Source organism: Podarcis tiliguerta (genome assembly GCF_965153285.1).
Source record: "Podarcis tiliguerta genome assembly, chromosome: 3".
In the NCBI taxonomy this organism is placed as follows: Eukaryota; Metazoa; Chordata; class Lepidosauria; order Squamata; family Lacertidae; genus Podarcis; species Podarcis tiliguerta.
The window spans coordinates 52372293-52389946 of record NC_139536.1 but is presented as its reverse complement, the minus strand read 5'-3'; the positions used below and the strand labels follow the sequence as shown (position 1 = coordinate 52389946).

The window sequence follows — 17654 nt, the reverse complement described above, 5'->3', positions numbered from 1 at the left end:
CCTAGCCACCTTTCTAGGCAGAGATCAAAGCAACAGGGAAATTTTAAGAGCTGCTACTGGCTTCATCAAAAGCGGCAGTCTTGATGTTCAGTTCTCCTGTGACTACACTGGGGAGCATGCATGCACAAACTCCAAAGAATCCAGTGTATCTTGTATGACGATTCTATATGAGTGTTACAAAACATTTCTGCTCCAATCCCATGCCTCCTTACCTGTGGGTAAGCCCCAGTGAACTAAGTGGGTCATGCGTTTGAGTAGGCAAATCTAACAATATCAATGGAGTGTCCAGTTCATCATGTGTTGCTTGATGGTGGGAGAACTTTAAATCCCCATTTGCGACTTTGTCACAACAAACTTTTAAGTTAGGTCACTGTTACTCATATTTTACAAGTGGAATACTGACAACTGGTGGCTTGTTCAAGTCCACTTGGACAATTCATGACCTGGCATGTATTTGAAACTAGATCTCTACTCCAGAATTCTACCTCCAGGAGCATCTTGGCTCTTAGCATTTGAATGAAAAAGAGTAAGCATTAATTTTGGTTTTAAAATTATTTCTATTTTATTTTTTAATTTACAAAAAAATGTTGTTTACAGTTTTAGTATGCATGCAGTATGTATTCTAATTCAAAATAAAAGTCTGCTTTTCTAGTAAATTTGAATTATTGATTGAGCTAGATAAGTAGTTTCCAAACTCTTCCCCCCCACCCCCACTATTGGGTCCCTTGAAAATTTCTGAGGGTTGGTGGACCACTTAATGAGGATAAAGAGGAGATGGAATAGCAGAAGGGATTGAGAATACTTTATTTCTATTGGATAAAAAACACCACTCAAAGGGGGGGGGGGATTAATGTTTATTGGCTGTAAGGAAGCTTCTCTGCTCTGCCAAGATTGGCAGAGAAGAATTGTTCTTTTCGGTTAGAAGCTAAAAAGAAAAAGATGGAGGGAGAGAGGAGGGCTGTTCTACCTAGAAGTTTGTAAAGCACAATCTATGAGATTAGAATGGTCTGTTTTGGATAATCTGTTGGAATAGAGTAGGACTGATTGTATCCAGCATCCCCAGTTAGGGCTGGGTTTGGGAGAGGCCACTGCTTGAGTGCCGGCGTTGACAATACGGAGCTAGATGGATAAGTGGCCGAATTAGGTATACATCAGTTAGCTCCCTATGTTTAAAATTGGGAAATATTTATGTTTCAACTATGTAGCAAAGACCTGTTCTTTGTTTTTAACATTTTAAAAACTGTGTGGTATTCAAGTTTGGGATAACCCTGCACTTACCACAACACTACCAAAAGGTTGTCTTTTAAGAGGTGGCTATATTTGTAGCAGAGGTGACTACATCTAGTTTTAGGGGGCAGGCAAGAACTTTCAGTTTTACCTGTGCTTTTGGCCTTTAATTTGAAGTTTTAAAGTGTTTGTGGCATTTTTGAATGAGGCAGAATCTGCTAGACCTCTCATATTTGCATAATGTGGTGTTTCTTCACCTATTGATTGTGTTTATTATCATTGGTTTTAGTATTTCTGTTGTGTTTGTAAATTTAATAACAACAACGACAGAAATCAGATAATTATTTTCAGGAAAAGTCAGCAGTGGCAGCTACTGTGTTTGTAAATGGGATCAGTAGTCCTGCAAACTGGGAAAATATAAAATATCAGTGAATAAGTACATGGGATGAGCTGGATGCTGCACAGTGTAACTAGCCATGATCAAAAGCAATTAAGGCAAAGTAAAATAAGGGTTGATTAGCAAGTAGTTGACTAGTAGAAAGATTTTTGATGTATTTATATCTCTGGACTGAGAATAACATACCTGATGCTGCAGGGGATTGGACTAGACGACCCTTTGGGTCCTTCCAGCTTTATAATTCTATGATATGATAGGTATCTGCTAGAAAGCTACATCAGGATGCTAGATGAGAAGGTGCACAAGGAAGCAAAGAACATGAGCTAGCACTATTAGATTCTTGTACTGTCAGTCAACTTATTTTGTCCTCAACATTGACATGACACTGTTCTTCTGGTTCTAATTAAGACAGTATAGATTGCATCAGGGAGCAGCTTGGGCCTTACATAGCAACTGCTTCTCTTCTTAGGAAATCCCAGTTCCATATTTGGAGAACCATGGATTTAAATAGAATGAGACGGGATGTGATTGGTATATATTCTCGGTTTAACATATTAAAAATTGATAACACTGATACACCCAGGGATGAATTTTTCCATCTCCAAATGCAGAACATTATTATGTTGCTCTTTCTCTGCTCTCTATTTCTCTCCCATTTTTGTACTTGGTAAGTCACTAAAGCTCCTTTGAACATACTGAGTATTAGATAGGGGATTATAGTGCCCTCTTTTTTAATACCAGGCATATTTGAGCAAATTCATTTACTGTAGTAGTAGTAGTAATAATAATAATAATAATAATAATTACAAAACCCTGGACAGTGTGAGTAAGTAATGGTGTGACTGAAGAGCAGCTTATTCATATTTCTGAGAATCAAATGTTTAAAGTCAAACAGAAAAGGACCTTTTAATCTTTTGGAGCTAATGCTGAGTCTTGTGTTAAGTAGCAGTTGCTGAGAAATATTTTGTCGAAGGAATCCCAAGAGCTGAAGCTTCTTATCCGAGGAATAATAGCTGAAGAAATAATTATCTCCTCTTCCTGTTTTGCTTTGTGCTAACCAAAAGACTCATTTGTGGAGGCTTGACAACCCGTTTATTCCTCTTTGTTTTATTTTGTTTTGTTTTATTGCGTTTATATCCCTCCTTTCGTCCATGGAGTTCAAGGTGGAGTAGATGGTTCTCCGTGTCATCTCCTGATGATATTCTCACAACCCTGTGAGGTACATTAGGCTAAGAGGCAGTGACCATCTCAGTGTGCTTCATGGCTGAGTCCAGGGACTTGAACTCTGGTCTTCCAGGATTTAGTCCAACACTCTACACTGTCTCTCAGTTTACAGATTTGCTGACAAGTTTCATTCATCATTTTGGAATCAGTGGTCGCTATAGTGTATGTTCCCCACTCTTCTACCCTACCCACCCACCTTTCCTACTTTGATTAAAAACCTATTGTGTCACTTTCAGGTCCTGCATGTTATGTGATTTAATTTTTTAAAAAAATGTTTTGAAATATTTTTCACACCAAAGTTGTAAAATGAGAGTATATTGTCAGTACATGATACTGAACAAGAACTGCCATCTCATTTGGCACCCTCAGTTTCAATGTGCACAGTTGTACAGTCCTTCTATTTCAGTACATGTGTGTATATATAATTCTTTATTTTTTATTTTACAGAATTGGAAGCACCCAAGGAGTCCCAACTCAAATAAGTGACAGATGGCTTGCTAGACTGCCATAGCCAAACTGCGGCACCAGATGCAGCCCAAATTGCCAAGTTGAGGGAGTGCCTGTACATACTGTATGTATGCACACACACACACACACACACACACACATATATACAAACACATTTCTGCAAACCCACAGACTGGCAGTTGCATACTTTGGAGAGTTTTTGCCATGGATGAAAATTAATTCAAGCACCAGATGGAGCGACCTGACAGCACAAAGACCAAAATCCCATGGAATGCCATCTGTTACTAGTGGTCAGTTTGCCATACGGTCTGTGGCAAAACCCTTCCAAGAAGCAGCATAAGAAAAACACCCTCTGCACAGAGCAAATTACACAAATACCTCTATGAAATAAATAAAACAGTCTGAGCGGAGGGGAGATTGATATTGGCATCCCTGAAAGTGGAATAATTCGCAAATCTCTGGTGCTTTTCTGCGCTGGACTCTGATTGATGCAGTGGGGTTTTCATACGTCCGCCTGTTAAGTTGTGACAAGTAATCGTGGGCTGATGACTGGAAGCAGGCAAGTTTAGGAGCAGTGGGACAGATCTAGGGATTGAGCTTCACAGACTTTATCATCCTGTATTGAGTTTTGCAGCTCAATTTGCTGCTTTTTCTTCTCCTGTTTACTGTTAATGCAGTTCTTATTTGGGTTCCTTGTATCATGGTACAAATATTTGATAATAAATATTACTCAAAGCATTTGGAACACTTTTTAAACGCATTCTACAGCTGCAAACGTGTTAAAATTATGAATCTGCACTCTGGAGAAATATCAATAAGGAAGGAACCTGTTGGATGCACAGAGGAGGCATGATGGGAAACCGTAGAAGGAAAGGGAAGTTGGATTTTCTGTGCGGCTCCCCAGACTATTTCTAATTGGCCTTCTTGAATCCATCAGGATCTGCAAATAATCGCTTACTTGATGTGCTTTCAGCTCTGGCACTTCTTTTAACAAGAGGATGAAAAGCGAGTCCTACAATTCTCTCCTAGTGGAAAAAAGGGAAAAGACAAAGGCATAAAATAAAATAAAAACAGCCCAAACTATTGGAGTTTACATGAGGTGAATGTCTTTGTTTGAGAAGCTTAAAAGGTTCAGAGTGTTTAAGGAACAACAAGAACACAACAACAGCTAAGTGCAAAGGGGCTTTTCTTTTCATGCCTGCATGTGGCTGTGAGTTGTGAGGAAGCAGGCAAGGCAGTGTGATAAACAGGGACTCCATTGGAGGTGGTGGGGAAGCCGCCAGCTGCAAAGGAAATGGGGCAGCCTTTGGATTGCAGAGACTGCTGGGTTGAACAGTGAGCAGTGGAGTTCAGAAAGGGCTTTCCCACCTGGCTTGGCACATTGGTAACTGCCCAGAACTCTGGTCTTCGGTCTCGCACGGTCTGTGTGCCTTTCCCCCCACCCCTTTATGCAATCTATTTCAGCTTTAGCAGCGGAAATTTCATCTGACGGGGAAGATCTGCCAGAGGGTGGCTTTGCGGAAAGATGAATGTCCGATATTTATGAACGTGTGAAAATCCAACTGAAGGAAATATTTTTAAAGCCTTAAGTTACTTGAAACCCACACATCTGCAAACCTTTGTCTCTGGAATCGCATCATGCTATACTGGAAATCTCAGGCTGTACGATGATTATATCCAATTGAGCAAAAAGACAGCTTGCCGTTTCCTTGAACGCCTCTTCTGCAGTAGCTGTTTCTCCAAAGGATAAGTGTACCCTCACTCCAATGACTCCAAATCAAAATGAACCTGGTTTTGTTTTGGTTTTTTTAAGCATTACGTTTTCTTAGCCGACTGTCGTCATCTTTTATAGAGAAATTTTTCACTATGCATTTGGTGGATATTTATAAAAACTGACCTTCTCTCTCCTCCCCACTTCGTATTCTGATCTGTCGAAACTCTTGAGCTTATCAATAAAACAGAAGCGTCAGATTTACATTTTCTGCACTAGACATAGTACTTTCTTATGCCAAAAGGGAAATATATAGCAAAGCATGTATGCCGCAGTGGAACATGGGCCTGTTCTCTGTAGTGATTCCAACATCCTCTGCCTCTCTTGGAAAGGCAGGGTTCCTAAAAGTGAGAAGGAGAAGCCTGTCTGCCGCAGGCGATATTATGAGGAAGGCTGGCTGGCGACGGGCAATGGCAGAGGAGTTGTGGGTGTTACGTTCACCTCCAGCCATTGTAGAAGAGACCGGAACACTCCGCAACGCATCAACTTCAATTTAAGGGGCCACAACAGTGAGGTGAGTAAATGCCAAGCTCTTAAGTTTCAGTTTAGAAAGGTGAACACAGTGGTTTCTTTTGATAAAAGGGCATTTGTGCCAAATAGGTAGATTACAGAAAAGCCTTAGGAAAATAAATGGAATTGCTGCTTGCCATCGCCCCTCCTGCTTCAGGAAATAACTGTGATGGATTAAAGTTTATTATCGGCAATGCCTTGCCGTAATCTTTATCATTGGTAATGCCTTGCTGTAATGTATGCATTGGTTGTCTTAAAAGAGAAAGCAGACGTAGCCCACATGGTCCCCACCTTCCACCAGATATTGTTGGACCCCAACTTCCTTCAGCCCCGGATAACACGGCCAGTGGTCAGGGACAAAGGGAGCTGGAGTCAAACAACACCTGCAGGGCACTAAATTTGCTATGCCTGGGCTTACCTTTAGAGCAAGACCAAACAGGTTCCAAATAAAAAAAGGAAATGTAAGATGCATGCCAAAGTTTGATCAGGAATGGTGCACGGTGAGGCCTGTGTCCTCCCACTGCTATCCTCCTGAGCTCTCCCGACACCTGCACATTGGACAACATGTTTGCATAAGAATATATAGGGACCAAAGTATACATCACAAAATGTGGGCTGTGTACAGGTATGAAATCCAATGTGTATATGTAAGGAACTGGGGATACAGTGGGCATGCCAGAGACAGGATGTTTTTGTGTTGCAAACTTCCATAGAAGTTGATTGGAGATGGCATATTGGGAACATCTACATCAGAATATAGGGTTTCTACTGTCAGCACCATTCTGGTGTGTGAACTTTTAAGATCTGCTAATGTGCTACTCTAGTACTGCTCATCCCCCAGGGCATAAGCACTTCCTTATTTTTATTTTTATTTTCTGGAGGCAAACAAAAGTACTATTGTTGTACCAGGTCTTTTGAGAATGAAGCCTTTGTGCAGTGAAACTCATGTTCCAAGATATAAGGACTGATTCTGCAACTGTTTTCTTTTTGATCCTACTGGTTTTGTTTTTGTTTTTGTTTTTAATTTATTACTGCCTGCTTGTATTAGTTATATTTTTCTCTTCTTATGCTGTAAAAAATCGTATTAGCTATAATTGCAGGAAAATGTGGGCATAGTGTCCCTTTGAATCTGTTTGTAAAATGCAGGTGGAAATTAAATGCTGCCGAATACTTTATAGTATAGTAGAATTATAATGCAAAGCATTCCAATAAAAGCCACTTGTAGAAACCTGCCTCAATCATGCTCCTCTCCAATTCTAGGGAAGACCCTCTGATAACAGATTACATAGAATGCCTGGAACAGAGACCTCTTAAATGACTCATAGCGCCATAAGCAATTGAATATGACAGCCTCCACAGTGCAGCTGTGGTGGTGCTTTTTCTTAAAAAACAAAACAAAACCACTACGGCAAGGTAATTAGATTTAAATAATGGTTAGAGCCTGAAACTGGAAAATGGCTTATTCTTACGGGCAATCCAAAAATCTCTTTAAAAATGGCACACACGTACCAATATAAAAATGTGTGGAATGAAGCATAGTCTTTTGTTGTATTTTGTGAGAGAATGCTTCATTCTAAAGCAGACTTATGCTAACCCTAACTTTAAAAGTTTAAAAGCTTTTATGAGCTTGACTTAAAGCAAGGTCCAAAATGGCGATAAAAGTACTGTTTTAGATTTTGATCAGGGGCAATCTTGATTGATATATAGAAATTTACCATGGGAGTTTAACGTAAGAGACCAGGCATCAAATCACAGCTCATCCATGAACACACCTGGTTTGCGCATAGCACTTATACCATACTTTGATTGCCAGAATCCAGCCCAGCAGCTAAACAATAGTTTCTTAACCACAGATAAACCATGTTTGTAAATCGTTGTTGGTTTATAAAGCTTGGTTAATGTTAACTATAGCTTAGTGTTATGTGCAAACCAGGCTATTGGATGGCTTTATCAAGTCCATTATCCCTCAGCTTCCAATTTCCATTTACAAAGTGGAAATAATGATGTATAAAGGAATGTCTTGTATGTGCAAAGGGTTGTAATGAATTCAGTACAGAAAGATGTCATAAAAATGACATCCAGTTGATTCCTCTGTTCCACGCTGTTACAGAAGGCCACCCAAAGCTCAAGAGAAGCTTATGGGGGGCTGTTGGGTAGGAGGAACTGGTAGAAATCAGGGGCTGTGCCTTGCATCAGCAGAAGTGCTTCTCCTAGTTCAGCCTTCCCCAACCTGGGGACCTCCAGAGGTTTTGCACTACAACTCCCATCAGCCTCAGACAGCATGGCGGATGATGGCAATGATGGAAACTGTAGCCAAAAACATCTGGGAGATACGAGGTTGGAGAAAGCTGCCCGTACTTCTAAAAATACCGAGAGTGGCGTACAACGTAATCATAAAACCAAATAATATAATTGCATTTTCAATATGTGTATTAGAGGAATTGGCCAAACAGTGGCAGGCAATTTCAGCTAATTAAAGAGCAGTTCCCCGTCCCATCCCCCTCGTTTCTGAGATTCTAACAAGTTGTGGCTTTTGCCTGCTCTTTTTGCCTGGTAGATGAAGGGAACGCAGTGGATGTAGCCTACCTTGATTTCAGCAAGGCATTTGACAAGGTGCCCCATGATATTCTTGTAAAGAAGCTGGTAAAATGCGGTCTTGACTATGCTACCACTCAGTGGATTTGTAACTGGCTGACTGACCGAACCCAAAGGGTGCTCATCAATGGTTCCTCTTCATCCTGGAGAAGAGTGACTAGTGGGGTGCCACAGGGTTCTGTCTTGGGCCCGGTCTTATTCAACATCTTTATCAACGACTTGGATGATGGACTCAAGGGCATCCTGATCAAATTTGCAGATGACACCAAACTGGGAGGGGTGGCTAACACCCTAGAGGACAGGATCACACTTCAAAACGGCCTTGACAGATTAGAGAACTGGGCCAAAACAAACAAGATGAATTTTAACAGGGAGAAATGTAAAGTATTGCACTTGGGCAAAAAAAATGAGAGGCACAAATACAAGATGGGTGACACCTGGCTTGAGAGCAGTACATGTGAAAAGGATCTAGGAGTCTTGGTTGACCACAAACTTGACATGAGCCAATAGTGTGACGCGGCAGCTAAAAAAGCCAATGCAATTCTGGGCTGCATCAATAGGAGTATAGCATCTAGATCAAGGGAAGTAATAGTGCCACTGTATTCTGCTCTGGTCAGACCTCACCTGGAGTACTGTGTCCAGTTCTGGGCACCACAGTTCAAGAAGGACACTGACAAACTGGAACGTGTCCACAGGAGGGCAACCAAAATGGTCAAAGGCCCGGAAACGATGCCTTATGAGGAACGGCTAAGGGAGCTGGGCATGTTTAGCCTGGAGAAGAGGAGGTTAAGGGGTGATATGATAGCCATGTTCAAATATATAAAAGGATGTCACATAGAGGAGGGAGAAAGGTTGTTTTCTGCTGCTCCAGAGAAGCGGACACGGAGCAATGGATCCAAACTACAAGAAAGAAGATTCCACCTAAACATTAGGAAGAACTTCCTGACAGTAAGAGCTGTTTGACAGTGGAATTTGCTGCCAAGGAGTGTGGTGGAGTCTCCTTCTTTGGAGGTCTTTAAGCAGAGGCTTGACAACCATATGTCAGGAGTGCTCTGATGGTGTTTCCTGCTTGGCAGGGGGTTGGACTCGATGGCCCTTGTAGTCTCTTCCAACTCTATGATTCTATGATTCTGTTTAGGGCTGAGATGAACACACAGGGATTCTAGTACAATTCTAAAAGTAGAATTGAGCATTGCTTGGAATGAAAAAGCCATGGGGAATCTAGAGAATAAGACGGAGGGTTGTATCCAATGCTACCCCTACTCATCATAGGACCATTGAAATTAATGAACATGACTATTTTTGGTCCAAAATCAATTAATTGTATACCACCCTTCATCCTGTAGATCTCAGGGCAGTTCACAACATAAAAGTACACTATAAAACCACAAAATACATAATAAAAATAAGAGCAAAAACAAACCAATACTCTCCCATCCCACAACACGTTTAAAAGGGTAGCAGATGTTAATTAGCCAAAGGCATGGTTGAAGAGGAACACCTGGTGCTTAAAAGTGTATGATGAAGGCACCAGCCAAACCGCCCAACTCTGAGTAAAACTTGGTTGGATGCAAGCCAGAGAGTACAAGTGAGTTGGAATCATGGTTGTTTGGGAGAGATTGAGTGGGGAGGCAGAATGAAAAGATTATTGTTTGGATTTGGAATGTATAAGAAAGTAGTGTTAGGGGCTACGCTGGGGAAGAGTGCTGAGAGTGACCTCCAGAGAGTGAATTACTTGGCTCGATGTGTAGCTTGGAGAAGATGGGGCTCTGAGGTCCTACAATTGGTGCTCGTGTGGAGATTTTTGAAGGATTGGTTTTGCTCACATTTTCTTTTAATAAAAAATATGTTGTTTCTGATTATTTAACAGTGTTAAATACAGAATTAAAAACAGAATTAAATCTGTCCTACTAAAATGGACTGTGGGGTTCTGCATATGTCTTCCCAGTGACTCCTGTCTACGTGCAAGTGACTTCATGTTTTTGTGAATTAAACCAAAATTGTTAGCATGTTCAGCAAAACGGAAAACTAATTTACTTTTAACTTCTGCTCAACTGTTAAAACTGATTTCTGGAAGTGAGTCTACACAGGCCGATATTAATTTCTGTGAAGGGTCGGAGAGTACTAAGAAGGACTTTTGGGCAGGGAGATGCAAACTACCTACCTGCTTGCTTTTGTGAGAGATCCTTCAACATGAGAACAAATCTGACCATATCTTGGAACATTTTACAAAACCTGAATTATACAATCTACCAGTTATCCCAGGGGAGAAGTACTGAGGATGAAGGCTGCATTTCTGAGCCGTAATAGCTAGAAAACAATTCCACCTTGATTAAAGTGACTTGTCTAAAGATGAAATCTAATAGTTTAAATGGTTAAGAACCCAATTAAACACCAGAAACAGTTCGGAGTGTAATTGATCACAGTCCTCCGAATAATTGCCTGTCGGTACAATAGCTGTTTTGTTCTAGGACAGGGAGCAAATTATATAGGCCCTTGTCCTTGTACTAATAACAAATAAGCTCTTGGTTAATCTCTCAGAGTGTAATTGTTTCATGAGAGCAGTACGAAGAACAGGTTTGTCTTGAGTCTTCCTGTTTTACCACCTTAGAACTGACAAATATTTTTCTCCTCTTGAATGAAGGGAACCAAAACTCAACATCCACCAAAAATGCCTTATGTAGAAGATACACCAAAGTATAAGCACACACAAAGCATGCATCAACAAGGGCTTGTTTCACACTAATAGCTTATCTCCTTCCAATTTTTCTTACTAATTTTTCTTTGCCTTGTTACCTCTTTGGGCCTTTCTCTCTTGCAAGTAGAAATATTGAGGCATACTTGCAATTAAGAGGTGTAGGTCAGACATAGGTTTACTAGCTTAATGAGAACTAGACTGTAGTCTAAAGCTATGCCTGTGCTATTTTGTGCTTTCTTTTTCCTTACACAGAAGAAATGTTATAGCAAATGCTGCATAGAGGTAAATGTTAAATCCTGGAATTTGGAACCAGGAATCAAAATCTCCAATATAGGATGGGTAAACCAGCATGGCAGCATGAAAGGCATCTAGGTGACTTAGCTGATCATAAACTAAACATGGGCTAGCGACGCAATGTGAACGATAAAAAACTAATGCAGTATTAAGCTGCATTAATGGGAGCAGATTATGAAAAGTAATAGTTCCACTCTGTTCTGTACTGCATCTGAAGTACGGTGTTCTCAGTTCCACATTGTAAGACATTGTAATGTACAGACATTACATTGATCATGTCATTCCTGCATGTCCAGAGGAAGGTGTTCAAGATGGCGAGGAGTGTGAAAATTAAGTCCTTTGAGGAACACTTGAAAGAGTTGGGTGTGGTTGGTGTGGAGAAGATTAAAGGGGGACGTGACAGGGGCGTTGTTGGAAGGGCTGTTCTGCAGAATATGTTGCTCCAGAGCACAGGGAACAGGTGGAAATTGCACTGAAGCAAGTTTCAACGAAATGTTAGGAGAAACTTTTCAGTTGTGGAACTCCCTTCCATGAGAGACTAGACTGGCTCCGTTTTAAGCTTTTAAGTGAGTTGCTGAGACTTTGTTGTATTTTGCTTGGCTTTTAAGCTGGTTTGAATGTTTGATCTCTATCCTTGCATTTTGGCTAATTTTGTTCTGGACTTGGTTTGACTGGATGTTGTCATGTTTTCTTTCTGTCTTCTTGTGAGCCGCTTTAGAGAAGGGCATAAAAGGTCAGATACAAATGATTTCAAAAATATTATTAAACTGAATTAATAAATAATCACTACATCTAAAAGAATATATACAATGTATCAAAATGTTTGAGCAAGATTTGATCAGATTTGTAGGAAACCAGAATGTGTGTGTGTGTGTGTGTGTGTGTGAGAGAGAGAGAGAGAGAGAGAGAGAGAGAGAGCGCCCATAGGACAGAAATACGCATAAGCAATAAGTGTTTCATGCTATTGGTATCTTAGGCCATCTTGCCAACAGGCAGGTGCGGTCTTCATTCGGTTGTTTTGACTTTTTAAATAGTATTCTGTCAGCTTATACAGCCTAATTCTGACAGGTATCTAAAGAGTGCATAACTAGAACCCTCCAGGGCTTCTAAAATGCAAGACCTAGAATATATGGAAAAATGTTATTTGGATGCTACTATTTTGGCAATCCGAAAAGTTCTTGGATTGTAGGCTGAGGGGGGTCTTCAGAACAATACAGTGGTACCTCGGGTTACATACACGTTTCTGGTTACAGACTCTGCTAACCCAGAAATAGTACCTCTGATTAAAAACTTTGCTTTAGGATGGGAACAGAAATTGTGCTCCAGCGGCGCCGCAGCAGCAGGAGGCCCCATTAGCTAAAGTGGTGCTTCAGGTTAAGAACAGTTTCAGGTTAAGTACAGACCTCCGGAACGAATTAAGTACTTAACCCAAGGTACCACTGTAATCTGAAAATGCTAGAAGAGCACCTACCAGTTAGAAGAAATCAGAAACTGGGATGCTGTTGAAATCTGTGATACCTTTCCTCTGACTTGAGGGCAATCAATATTTCTGTGTAGGTCCACTAGATGGTAGCTTCTCTTTCCGACCCCTGGAGCGCTCCGCAAGCCCCACGTCCTTCCTAGTCCACACCCCTCACAACCCCCTGGCTGGAATGTGTCCTCAAACTGTGATAATGTATAGCTTGCCTGGATGGAGGTGTGTGCATGTGTGCTTTCAGAAACACACCTCTGTGTGACTGGAACATAGCACAGGGTACATGTCAAATTCACATATGTTGTCTTGCCTCCTTTTCACCTCTCACCCCACCCACTGCTAATATGACCTTTGGAAGATTCCCCACAAGGGAATGTAACCCTCCAGCTGCAGAGTGTTCCCACCCCTGATTTAACGGTTGGATATGGAAAGGAGGGGAAATGTATGTCTGTGTGCTGCAAAGAAGAGGGTTAACCAATAAGGCCCCCTCTGCAAATTTTGATTCCTTACGAGATACCATTGCTAAGGAGTCAGACGTAAATTCTACTCATGTACAGGGCTGTCATAATTTGTGCTGACTACAAACAGGAGCTGCATTGACCAATAACTCCTAAGAAATTGGCAATTTCAGAGATACGTTTATGGATCTGATCTTAGAAACTAAGCAGGCTCCATCCCGACCTTTGTCTTGATGGGAGACCACCTGGGGATGCTAGCTGTCCACAGGCACAGAAAGCAGGGAAGTAGATTGCTACATGAACTAAATGGAGTACAGGGGTGGGGATGAGGACAAGGGGAAGGCTTTGATATATGAACAGCAAGAAGTTGGCAGCAGGGAGTTAATGTATCAACAGAACGTGCAGAAAAGATGAGGTGGCTATGCAATTACCGGTAAAATGTGATTTATGCCTAGTGCATCGCATTCATGTCCCACTGAAGATAATTATAAAATTGGTGTAGGTTTCACTAGTACAAAGTCTTTGGCCAGTTGTGCTTTAAATCATAAATGCCTGCATGTACATAGGCTCCATTTGTCACAGGCCTTTTACTTTAAATTGGTTTTATAACCAGGGAAGATCTTATTATTGCTTTTATCATGTTTTATATCAAGACATAACTATTTTTTTCCGTAGAGTTTCTTTGACCATTATGGCTAGCTTCTTACTGAGATTGGGCCGGCTTCAATAACCTAATGGTGCATGAATGTGTGCTTACTCTGTCTTCATTCGGGAATATGTTCATTTTTAATTTCTTTCTGCATTCCCCACTGTCCTTTTCCTGCATCAGTGGTGTACTTGGTTGGGGCATGTGCACAATGACCCTTAGAAGGGACATGGGACTGATGAGCCTTGAGACCTAGAGAACCGGGAAGTACTGAGCCAAAAAAGATGGCTGTGTCTCTTTTGGAAGCTTGGAGGGACCAAAGAGAGATACCCATCGTTCACAGTACCATTAGGAAATGCAATGTAGAAGAAAGAGAGCATGGAGCCAGCCACTTCTCCCCCAGCCTCAAAGGCCCTGGTTGTCACAGAACATGTTTCAATCCTGTTCCCCCCCGGTGGAATTTCAGCCTTTTGTTCTCTCACTTTTTACAAAGCATCCACATTAAATCCTCTGCATTTCAGTGTTTCTAACTATCTCTTGTTTCCCTCTGATTTGTGGTGTGTGCTTACACGTCATAATTTGCAGAAAACATGTGTATAGCATAGCCTTTGCCAACCTGGTGCCTTCCAGATATTTTGGACTACATCTTTGTGAGATTTTTCATCATATGTCAAGGATGGGACCTGAAATCTTGCTTGCACATCACTGATCTCAGCTGGCTGGTCCTTCACTAAATGGTTCCAATGGTTAGAATGGTTCCAAGTGGACTTGCTTGTCTGGAGGTACTGATGCGGTAGCTTAGCCACCTTTTTTTCGGAATAAAGTGAATGAAAAACTAATGGTGGTTCTACTGCATGAAGGGGGCAACAGTATCCATTGTAGGCACAGTTTAAAAATGCTAACAAACCATACGTAATGCTACCGTCTGTTTTGCAAAACATATCTTTGGAGCATTTGCAGCAGAAATCAACAACAGCTGTTGTGTACTGCAACCAGGGGGAATGAGAAACCGAAGGCTAACTCAGGAGACAACAAGGATGAAGTCAAAAATAGAAAGAATGAGGTCAGTGTGTAGTGCAGCACAAGGTAAATTAAATACAAAGGTTGATTTGGTTAAGTAGATGAACAATTGCCTGAGGACAGTGGGGACTGAGCATCTCAACAGTGTTACAAACCATCCACAGTGTTTTGGACTGTCCATGCATAAGCCAGAATTGTTCATACATTGTTTCCAAGGCAGAATAAAATGCAGCATGGAGCTCTGTCAATCCAAACATCATAAGAGAAGAGGGATACACCCTTTAGGAAGATCTTTCTCTGCAGTGGTGTCCCAAATGTGGAATTCTCTTCCACTGGAGGTGCAGTTGGTGCTTCTAACACCGAGTCAGAACATACCTGTTCATCCTGGCCCTTTGTGGAATCGTTTAGATTGTGGAAGCCCAGGGTGTATGGGTGTATTATGTTTGTTGCTGTTATTTGCCCATTTTGTATTGCATTATTTTAAATGGTTGCTTTGTTTCATGGTTTTAATTGTGCTTTATTAATTCCTTGTAAACCACCCAGGAATCTTTCCAGATGAAGGGTAGCCTTGAAGTTTAAATAAAATAAAATATCCCCATTTCCCTTAATGGGCCCATCTGTGTTCCACAACGACCTTATCGCCCCTACCGAGAATGCTGATGATTGGGAGGCCCACGTTCCCCTCCCTAAGCTTGTTAAAATGCATGTGCTTCTCATAAAGGGGAAGAATAAGAACACCAGGAGCTATATAACACCAACACCCAGGTGTTTTTAAAGTAATATATAGCAGCTGTTAAAAAGAGGAATACTATGCCAGTTATTAAAAGCAAAGCATTGCAACCCAATGCAGTCCAGTAGCAATTTATCAACAAAACAGACCTCCAGAATTGCCCCAAAGAAGGTCTGTCCCACCATGGCAGGTGGTGGTGGTATGTCTCTCACCAACCAGACTTCTTTCCTAGCTCTCACCTAGACCAGTGTTAATCTTGAGTGTAACCCTACATTCACATAAGAGGGAGCATGCTCAACAATGAAAATCCCCTTTTCTGAAGGTGACAGGGATTGAACCTGAGAACTTCTGTATTCAAAACATTTCCTTTTCTATGGAGCTTGCACTCTGTTCTTAGGATATTGAGTAAGGACTTCCCACAGCCATCTCAAAGTTTTTATGGCTGGTCTGCAAATGGACTGCTGTTGATCGAGGCTGCAGTGATCTTGGGGAGATAGCCGTTTCTGCAGAAGTCACCACTGTGGTGCTGATGCTCAGCACTAGATATTATACTTAGTAGAACAGTGTTCTAGAGGGAGGTAGAAAGCAGTGATATCTGATGCAAGGACAGACAGGTACTGCCTTCCTCTCTTCTGAGATCTCTACAGTGTTAGAAATTCAGGTATATAAGCTGAGCGCCAAATGGCATCTTGAATCTAGGTTGCAGTCACCACAACTGGGGGGTTCAACTAAATCACCCTCAGGGTCCCTTCCAACGCTACAATTCTATGATTCTGTGATCTCAGCTACATTGCTTGACTGTAGCTTGCTCTTACAACAATTCACTTGTCCCAGTGCAGGAAGGAGAAACACACATAGTGGAAATGGAAACAATATTAACGATGGACTAAGGAAGAGGTTTTTAAACTGTGGCTGCCAAGCTTGCACCCAGAAATCTCCATGTAGTCGCAATTGGACCTGCCAGCCCATAGCAAAACGTGTCTGGCGCCAGGCTGATTTCAAACACTGCTCACCAACTAGAAGGGCTAGAAGCTTGTTTTCATGTTCATTCTAAATGAAACATGAAGTTGGTAGGAAGATGACCACCATGCAACAGTCCTTGGTCTCTCTTCAGCTTACACATAATTGTGGTTTACTCACAATCCTACCTGTGGCTGAGTTTGGGTATGACCTGCTCTCTGTGTGCTGTGTTAGGTATTCACATTTTCCAGAGAGGTCTCTTAAATGCAGACACTTGAGAAGTACAGCTATGGAAAGGAGGCAGTGTGAATGTAGGTTTGCATCACTGATAAAGTGAGGTGTGTTGTGCCAATGATGAAACACAACTTTCTAAAAGCAAATATCTATAGTCCTATGAAGGACAGTGCTGTAATCTTGTAATGGTTTAATCTTTTTTGAAGTAACGCTTCTAGTCAGTTGCCAGAGATATTTACATCCTGTTTTGCTTTTAGATTATTGTATCGTTTCCAGGACAATGATAGGCAGACATCTTGCAAAAATAAACAAAACAAGCAGAACATCTTTCTGTGTAGCATTGCTTCACTCCAGTGCATCACCCATTTCTTAAATAATGTGAGTTTGCTAAACTTCCTTCATCCTCTGATAATCAACATATACTTTTCTGCTTGGAGAAAATTCATTTATTTAGGATACATTCCATTTCTCATCAGTGCTCACTGCAAAAACACTTATTTATTTTAAGCTATTGTCAACTTTATATTCATTATTTATTTATTTATTGATTGTTATATTTATAGCTTTTTCCCAAGGAATTCAAGGCAGCCTGCATGGCTCTCCTCCTTCCTAATTTTATCTGGACAATCACCCTGTGAGGTATATTAGGCTGGGAGACAGTGACAGGCCCAAGGTCACATAGTGTGCTTCATGGCTGAGTGGGGTTTTGAACCCTGTTCTTTCAGGTCCTAGTCCAGTACTCTAACCACAACACCATGCTGGAACCCTTAGTTTCTTCTGGCATTAATAAAAGACCTAGTCCTGTCAAGCCAGGAGACAGAGCACATATACGTGGGCAGCTTCTGTAGCATTGCATTAATAATAATACAGCATTGCTATATCACTAGAAAAGGGACACGGGTGGCGCTGTGGGTTAAAGCCTCAGTGCCTAGGGCTTGCCGATCGAAA

General features: G+C 41.3%; 1 protein-coding gene across 4 annotated transcripts in view; it reads left to right on the top strand.

The window, feature by feature from the left end:
- The window catches only part of TULP4 (TUB like protein 4), a 97386-nt gene that overhangs the window by 24217 nt on the left and 55515 nt on the right, over positions 1-17654 (top strand). For all 4 annotated transcript variants that reach the window (XM_083434344.1, XM_083434346.1, XM_083434345.1 and 1 more), the window contains exon 2: positions 3296-5601. In XM_083434344.1, the coding sequence (XP_083290470.1) occupies positions 5350-5601 (252 nt within the window). In that variant the 5' untranslated portion in view covers positions 3296-5349. The remainder of the gene's footprint in view (positions 1-3295; positions 5602-17654) is intronic.